The sequence below is a fragment of the Pavona decussata genome, unplaced genomic scaffold (assembly GCF_977016875.1).
Source record: "Pavona decussata unplaced genomic scaffold, jaPavDecu1.1 SCAFFOLD_79, whole genome shotgun sequence".
In the NCBI taxonomy this organism is placed as follows: Eukaryota; Metazoa; Cnidaria; class Anthozoa; order Scleractinia; family Agariciidae; genus Pavona; species Pavona decussata.
The window spans coordinates 593,732-603,010 of NW_028145497.1; the positions used below are offsets into that span (position 1 = coordinate 593,732).

General features: G+C 38.1%; 1 protein-coding gene across 1 annotated transcript; it reads left to right on the top strand.

The window, feature by feature from the left end:
* Positions 1-1,242: 1,242 nt before the first annotated feature.
* Positions 1,243-5,140, top strand: LOC146476139 (uncharacterized). The gene is made up of 2 exons (XM_085114975.1): positions 1,243-3,076; positions 4,128-5,140. The coding sequence occupies exons 1-2, from the start codon at positions 2,739-2,741 to the stop codon at positions 4,825-4,827; spliced, it is 1,038 nt and encodes a 345-aa protein (XP_084971101.1). The 5' UTR covers positions 1,243-2,738; the 3' UTR covers positions 4,828-5,140.
* The last annotated feature ends 4,139 nt before the right edge of the window (positions 5,141-9,279 follow it).

Here is a 9,279-nt window from a genome sequence, read left to right on the forward strand (position 1 = left end):
TTCTTCTAACATTTGGTATGGGGTACTTACAGTTGGCCCTCGCTGTGTCCCCTGAAGCTATTACATTTTGTAAAGGCTTTAATATTGTTACTTTGAACTACTATTTCTCATTCGCAAATTGCAAATCTACTTGGCAATAATTTTAAACAATTACCGGTAAGAGCTGAAAAAAATTAATCCTTATTTTTAAAAGTCGGCTAATGTTAAAACAATGATCTCACTTTGGTTTTTACTTGTTTGTAGGTTTGTTTGTTCGTGGAAATAAGGTCATTATTTCCAAACGGCTGCCATCTTGGATGCAACGGACATAAACTGTTGCAAATAATTGTCCCTAAAAAATCACAAAATATGGAGGCGACTCATTACTGATTGGGTTAAAGGGCTGACTTACGCGAGTTTGTTATAACTCTCGAAAATCATTTCCGGCCTGATAATCAACAATTTTACAATAACGGGTTGTTTCACCTAAGTGGTGAGATAAAATGGGAAAAAACCTTAGTGTAATCACTGTGGTTTGTTACCAAGCAAACGATAGCCTGTGAACAGGCTCCCGTAGCCGGATAGGGTGAAGAAAACGGCGAAGGAAAAGGCCGCGAGCGAAGCGAGCCGAGTGAAGCTGGCACACAGTTTCTCCCCAGCTCGCTTCGCTCGCGGTGTTTTCTTTCGTCCTATCCACTACCGTAGCCTGTTCACAGGCTAAGCAAACGACGGTTCGACACGATGTGGGTTTGTTCAGTGTTCTGGCGGTACAGTATCGTACGTAGGTAATTTTTGGTCATTACTTGTAATAAGGTTAACCCCAATTTTCGAAGTATTTAACCTCGGTAGACTCATGAAAACCACTAACCAGCGGTTTGGTTCTACTTGAAGTGACTGTAACTTTTGCTTGAGGGAAGCAATGCATTTTGTACGTACGAAATTGAGTATAGTGTGAGTTGATAGCTAAAGAGACAAACTCTCGCATATGTTAAGGCCTGGCATTATTTTCCTCTAGAATGATTTCTGGAAAAAATGTTTTCATGAGAGTATTAATCTCTTTTGCTTCAATTGATTATACAAATTCGATCGCTTGACATGTAACGTGATCAAAATTGTAATAATCACCGGCGATGTGCCAATGAATTTTAATCTACTATCGAGTTAACGTATGAAGCCTTAAATGCGTCTGGAAAGGGTTTTACCTTAAAATATAGATTTATTTCTTATAAAAGCTTGAATTTTAATTACCGAAATGACCTTCTCCCCAAAAACGTTTCCTCCGACATAAATTACAGTCATTTCTCCACAAGTGTAGGGCTTCAAAGACTTCAAAAGTTGAATCTGTAGATTTAAGCTGTTCCCTTATCTCAACAATCATCAGATGTCAGTCAGCAGGGGCACCCAACGGATCGTTTCGGTAGATCATCTGTTCGGAAGGCCTTTAATCCCCTATAATTTTTTAAAGGGAATTTTCACAACGAACTTTCGTGATATGGGAAGTTAAAGGCCTAGTGTTTTCGGATTGATAAAAATGTTGTTTCGGGTACCGAAAAAAGGTCAGCTAAGATTTTCGGAAAGGAAATAAGACCTGAGGTTTTAGGGAAATGGACAAGAATGCCCTAGTAATTTCGAAAAGATTCAAGTTCCCCTAGAGTGACCGAACAGATAAAGATATTATAGCGCTGCCTAAAATAAACCTATAGAGCTTTAAAGGCACACCAGATAGCCTAAAATAGCGTTTCAAAGGATCCGAGAGAGAACTGTCGTTGGGTGCCCCTGAGTCAGCGCCGATGTTTTATGATTAAGGCTATCCAGGACTTATCACACCTTTGCGTCTCATAAGAAACACCGTTATAGATTTTGGACAAAGGTGCCTCCCTTAATTCGTGCACAATTTCAGTCCGAGAGGAACGGACGATGAAATCCGGTTGTCAGTTCGATTCCAGCCAACTAAAGGTCAAAGATGTTTACTTTGCCTTCTACGGTCTCTCATTTCCTTGCTAGAGTTAACACTCAGTGGGAATTCAATTGAGTTCATATAGCACTTTTTAAAAACGTCATTTTCTTTTCAGGCTACCGATTTGTCAGTCGAACAATGTTTGAGTTATCTGAGTGTTCGCAGCGGGAAAACGAGCGAACCAGGCATTGTTTTGATATTTTCACTGAGTGACGGGGAAATAAATAACTAATACTTGAGGAAATCGCATTGCAAAGGTAATAAAAAATCGCTCTATCATGATTGACATGTTTTGGAAATTCAATCTACAAGGAAAAAAATTCGCCCCCTAATCAAAATAAAATATCCGGTGAATTGAAATTAACGTGAGATTTTCTTTTTCAAACAAGGAAATGAGAGGAAACGTTTCATTTGTTTTGTTGGCCAAGAATTAATGACAAAGCTGAGATGTAGCCTTTAACTTTCATAAGATCTAGTTTTAAAGACTAGCCGTGGTCCACTTTTTTTTAGTTTTTAGCTGTTACCCTAAAATTTCTCCCTTAGATATTTTTAATCACAATTTTATACGTTTTGTCGAAGACACATATTCAGTGTTATCAATTTGGCTGTTAACGAGTCATTGAAGTGTAGTTGTTTTTACTGACAAATATTTGCTATTAATTAATATGAGCTAGTGCTCACAGTTTGCTTTTCTTGTCTGTTGCACGTAAAATCGGATGTGTCTGATGCTTCATCGCTAGTGTAGAGTTTCGTTGCTGGACTTCCAAGTTACCACTAATTGCCTTCAACTGAATGAAAGGCGATGCTACCAATTTCTGGTTACAGATCGCACACTATGGAACGTCTCCTTATCATTTTGCTATTGCTTAGAAATCCATGCTTTTCACAACAGTTTGAACCAGCCACACCTAACAACATTGCCGTTCACGGCGCGGTCATAACGTTCTACGGGTACGCGGCAAGAGGACCTTATCTTGGACGACATACCTGCAGAAGTGTGTTAGATTGCAGCCATCTTTGCCTGAAAAATACAAAGTGCTCTTCCTTCAATTACCAAGTTTCATCAGTTGGTAGCAGATTATGCGAGGGCATTTCCAATAGAAAACTGATAAAATGGCTGAATATTTTAAAGTTCGACTAGTAGAGGTCTAAGCATTGCTGTGCAAAATATAGTATTTTCTATGTGAAATTTTGTTTACCGAAGCCAAGAAAGTATCACTCAAATTGTATTATAGTCACATGTGTAAATTGCGTGTTGAATGTTAATGCAAATAGGTTTTACCTGATCAAAATAATGTTAAGTATTAAAAACTGAATCATTGCATAATGCAATTCGAGGGATTTGATTGTCTTAGCGGCCATTGTATATGAGCCATTATACAATGGCCGAGGAATGGCGACCATTAAATTGTCTGCTGGTTATTCTTGCACAGCGAAATCAGTAAGATCTAGCAATATTTCCTGATTGTTTTTAATAAAACAATTACTCCACTTGCGCTTGTTGGATATGACATGATTATAGCCAACTCGGCGCTACGCGCCTCGTTGGCTATCTATCATCTCATATCCAACGCGTGCTCGTGGAATAATTGCTAAGTATTTTTATTTTGATTAAAATATTGCTGAAAATGGAAAGATAAAATTAAAGGAAAAATTGCTTTTCCTTCCCGGTTGTTAATAAACTATTGGCTCTATCAAGTACATTCACTCGAAATAATCCGAACTTACTGGTGTTAAAGCTGATGTCACGTATACGAAATTTAATAAAAGTTTATCAATTTTTTATATCATAATACCATTTATGCTTATTATATAGTATGACATGTTTGTTATTTTGATTTTTCAATTAATAAAGGTAAAGATAAACAGATAAACACAAGGTGCGTGCATCAGTTGATGCAAGCTCTTCTAGGGAGTTAAAACTCCCTAGAATCAAGAAGCTTCCTTGATCGCACTCATTGAAAGCAGGATTTGATATAAAATTCTATAACGAGAATATTAAAATATTTCATAAATATTGTTCAGTATTATCACACTAAATAACCGCTTCCTGCAACTTAGGACTCAACACAAATCATCCATGAATCATAATGGCACTCTTTTTCCCAGAAATTTGGACCGGCTTCTCACTCAACTGGAAACTCTTTAAAGATGATAATTAATGTGCATGTACATGTACCGTTATGTCTAGCTGTGATGTTTATTTCATTTTATTTCATTGTTTTACTCGTCAGAAACCAAAAACCTGCTTTGATCACCTGCAGGCTGGAAGGCGACATTCACGATTCTACCAGATCTTCGACAACGATGGATCTTTATTTCCAGTATATTGCGACCTGACGTCTGAATCCAGCGCAGCCTGGACACTTTTCATGTCTGATAAGACTTCGGGAACTACTAGTCATTTTAAACTAGTGCCTCTATTTAACGACGAACCCGTAAACGAAAATAATCCCAACTGGAGCGCTTACAGGCTGTCTCTCTCCAAAATGAAACAACTGCGCTCCCGTTCGACTCACTGGAGAGTAACCTGTAGTTATCAGCTGGACGGCATTGTCTACCGGGATTACGTTCGTACAAAGATCTCTGATTTCGATCCTATAGATTTTAAACTCCATGGAAATTGCGAACGAGTAGAGTACATAAATGTTCGGGGGCACAGCTGCAGCGACTGCAATACCTCGTGGTGGCAAAAGGACGCAGAGATGCTTCATTATGACAGTTCGAGAGCAAGATGTGGCTTTGACCCGAGCAACGGTTCGGTGTTCAGTGAAGATAATTTTGGATTTTACAGTGAAATTAACCCCAGTTTTCGCTGCAGTGACAGTACACGAGAATCGACCACTAACCACTGGTTTGGTTTTTACTTGCAGAATATCCCGGCGGAGTAGCGGCAACGTTATCTCACTTGAATTACGGTACTGTATGCTTTCAACTTGTATATAGAAGATAATACAATTCTACAGAGCAAAGGAAAGTTGTAGTTTAGGGATGAAGTGCAGGATTATTATCAAGGCTGTAGGCCGATTGTAGTTCCTCATCAAACTTAATTTTTAAAGAGCTGTCATTTAATTCTTTGTTTTCTGTATACTTACATTCCAGACTTAAGTTATTTGCACACCAGTCCAATGTATCCATGTACAAATTAAAGAATATAGTTGTTGTTTGCCTGTTTTAATTATTTTTCCATAGGCGCTATGTCAATCCCATTGGACAGCGCATTGTGTCTAAACCACGAATGTATCGGGAGGAGGGGGGAGGGGGAGGGGGTGGTGGTGGTCGCAACCGTCCTAGGAGAAGTTGACAACGCCGAAAATTAAGCAATACTTCCCAATTTACTGGGTCAAACATATCAAAGCACAGAAAACAATGGACGATGAAACTGCCACTTGGCTCTTGAGCGAATATGGCGGCAAATGAAGTTTAATGATTGATGCAGAAAACGGATTACTACAACAGAACGGGTTTGGATTTGTGAATAACAACGATTTGTTGAAATTAATCCGAAAATTCGAATCTCGAAGCTCTACTTCTGTATACAGTGGAACCTCTCCTTACAGACACCTCTATAATACGGACACCTCTCTATTACGGACAGTTCACTTGGTCCCTGAGAGACCGAAATCCATAAAAAGCCTACCTCTCTAAAACGGACACTTATTCCTGTCCCCTTGGTGTCCGTAATAAAGAGGTTTGACTGTACTTTTACGCAAAAAAAAAAAAAAGAAAAAAAAAAAAGAGTCAAACGTTCATTCTATACGATCTACCGGTCTATGAGGTTATCTCCTGAAAATGGAAAAATCCTTGATCCAATATGACGGCGTTTCTAATAAATGACGCCACGGATGAAGTCACCATGGAAGGGTGATCACATTATCTCCATTAACTACTTGGAGAAGAGAAAACCTTAAAGGGAAAGAGAGGGGACAACCTTGTCCCCCCCTTTTACACCACAATTAGTGTGTTAAGTTGCTGGAATTGAATGGAAGTCTTTTTTTTAACAATCAACAACAACAATTTATTTACAGATTTAGATTATATAAAGGGCTTGACCCGCAAATAGCCACAAAGCTAGTCGAGGCGGGACAAGACAAAAAAAAAATACAGCAAATTACAAACATTCTGGAAAAACGGAAAGCTTAACTTTACACAATAACGCAGATTTAGGTAAGGCTATACATCAAAATTAAAGTAAGTTAAGTAAGTAAGTAAGTAAGTAAGTAAGTAAGTAAGTAAGTAAGTAAGTAAGTAAGTAAGTAAGTAAGTAAGTAAGTAAGTAAGTAAGTAAGTAAGTAAGACAGTAAGTAAGAAAGTCAGTCAGTCAGTCAGTCAGTCAGTCAGTCAGTCAGTAAGTAAGTAAGTAAGTAAGTAAGTAAGTCTACAACTAAATTCGTCTCAGGCAATCGGTGTTTTTATTTTAATCAACCTGACAAGATTCACGAACCCTCTTAAGTTAAGATGTATCGTAAGTATTGCTTCTTATATAGTCTGTTGTAATTATAATAATAGGCTATTGTCCATGAACAATAATACTTAGGATAAATCTCAGCTTAGGAAGGCTTCATGGATCTGGTCTGGCCTCTGGAGCGTTTTTTTTTTTTTTTTTTTTATTTCTTTGAAAGAAGAACTTGAAAACAAGCAAACAAACAAAAAATCTGAACACCTCAAAGACGATGTGGCGGTCACTAGTTTCTGCAAACAGCCAGTAATTCGAATAGCCACTTTGTAAGAGTATAATTTCGTGCCCAGTTAAGAGCGACTCTCCTCAAGAATATCATTTTTATCTAAAAAATAGATTTCGCTGATAACTCTTTCGTTAATAACTCTTCCATTAACACCTCCATTGACTTATCTCGTTGCATGACAAATTAAATTATACTCTTCTATGTTTTTATTACGACCAAATTGGTAAAAGATGTTTAATCTTGCTTCGGGGAGAAATTTCAAAGCGATAGTTATCTCATTTCTTGGTTTGTTGCTAACATTCATTGATGACATGTTCGATGGCAAAATTTCCGTTTTAGTCGAATGTCAGAAGTTTCACCTCTCACTTGTGGAAAAGAAACTGGTTTGCGCCCAAATGTTTTAACAGATTTTCGGAGATTACGGATGGAACTTTCCACTGAAAGGTAGAAAAGCCTGTGAATACGAGCCACTTTTACGAATTATTCCTCCGAACTTGGGTTAAATCGCATGTTGGGATAAGTGCTCCAAGCAGACAAACTTTGTCACTTGCTTTAATTGATTGTCATAGTAATTAAAGCTTATGATTGCAATTCATCATATTATAAACGTGAAGGGTCATTGTTCATAACTAGCAAATAAGGAGGTTTTGGATGACCTGTATTCCCCAGAACGAACAACAACAAGTCTTGCAAAATTCACGATCTCGCCAGTGGGTTTCGAGCACAGCTCGAGGTGCGAAAAGTTCGAATCAGAAAATTTTAAGAAAAATTAAATTTCTCCGTTCCTATTTCACATTTGTTACCTACTTGCCAAAATAAAACGATGGAAGAGTTATCAGCGAAATATGTTTTCAGATAGCTGATTGAATATAAATATGAGGTTCTTAGCGAGAACTTTTCTTATAGAGTGTTTTCACATGACGTCACGGCGGCCACGTTGGTGTCTCAAAACAAAGAAATGGCGGACATGTTGGTGCCCAAAAAAAATCTCTGGGAATTGAACTATATTTTTATGCAAATACTTTCTTTTGTTTCAGTAAACCAATATGGCTGGTGTTCACGTCAATAAAAACGCTCTATACGTCCAGAAAAGAAGAAGACTCTAGGAAGATCGTGCCCAAGTAAACAACAACAACAACAACAACAACAAAAACCAAAAACAACGCACGTTTGCTTATATAAATAAATTTAACACACAACACCAAACGAGGAGACCCAACCAGGTTGTTTTCATAGGTGAACACTCAGAAAAAAAAAATCATATCGAGTCGGAAGTCCTTCATGGTCATGCCTTGGGCCCACGAATATACCTCGACTTACGTAAGAGTCTGTGCTCTACGGTGCGATTGCTTGCAAATGGCACTTAGCTGTAGGTAGCTGTGCACTCACGGCGTGATACAGGTTTAGTCTAAAGGAATGGGCACTAGCTTTAAAAGTGGGAGAGGAGGTGCATTGCGTGTGACATGCAAAATGTGCATAGACCATTGCCTCTGTGAACTCTGGCAAATACCTTGGGGTGGCCGCTTTCTCTTCCTTTCGGCTTTAATTTATTGCTTTCACTTTTTGTCTGAGATTCTCAGTAATTGGATGGTTTGCATGTGACGTCATGGCGGAAATGTTGTTGGACAGCAACGGTAAAATTTTTCTCGTCGGGGAGTTAAGTGTTATTTTAATGCAAACCATGTCAGCAAATTTTCTTTTCTTTTGTCCACCAACATGGCAGCAATGAAAACCACCTATTGATCGTAAAGATCTTAATAGTAGCTTTTCTTCTTCTTCTCAAGCTTGTCTATATATGTAAATTATAACCAACTCGGCGCTAAGTGCCAGATGACAGGTGAAGGAGAGAAAATGAATCATCCGCCGACTTGTACATTTGCATTTAAATAATCATGACAAAATTTTAATCAATCTTTCAGTTACTTCAGAGAAAATGAAAGTCAACTTAAAATTTTTAAGGAAACATTTATGAGGAACCTGAATAAACGAATTTAAAATGGCATGCACAATATCTGCTGTTAGTATATACTACACAAGTGAATAGTGCCTTTCGCGCGCGCTGATTGGCTAGCTCGGAGGTGATTAGCCAAGTACTATTCACCTCTGAGAAACCGAAGAGAAACAAGATAGCTTGCCGTTTCGCCACGGTCACTAAAAATGAATTTATTTAGATAAACAAGGCAGCTGTTACAAAAAATATAAAAATAGCAACAAAGTCTAGTTTGACGGTATTAAATGGTAAGTTCTTTAATATTTCCAACTTCATATTCTAAGGCGAAAAATGTTTGTCTACAATGTAGACAATGAAACATCTAATGTTTTGGAGCATGGTTTCAAAATCAAGACGAATTTCACACAACAGTTAAAGAAATGACACCTTAGCAACTAAACAAGTGTCTAAAAGTTTTTATTGTTCGCAGGAAAGCGAGACGAAACTTTCTACAACAAGAAACCGCTTACCGTGCGGCGCGCGAGATTTCAAAATTTCCCACCATTTGTCGGGATACTGTCAAAAATAAAGGAATTCTGGTCCGCTAGTTATTCAGCTTGTGTGGCATACACTAAAACAATTATTCACCTCAGTGTCGGTGAAAGTGGTGGATATTTACCTCGCCGCTTCGCGGCTCGGTAAATATCCACTACTATTCACCTCCACTT

What these genes read in the sequence shown, in the direction of transcription:
- LOC146476139 (XM_085114975.1), top strand. Translation starts at nt 2,739, where the DNA reads ATGCTACCAATTTCTGGTTACAGATCGCACACTATGGAACGTCTCCTT. An exon ending in AATATTTTAAAGTTCGACTA is followed by an intron (nt 3,077 to 4,127) that starts GTAGAGGTCTAA and finishes CGTTATGTCTAG; the next exon opens with CTGTGATGTTTATTTCATTT.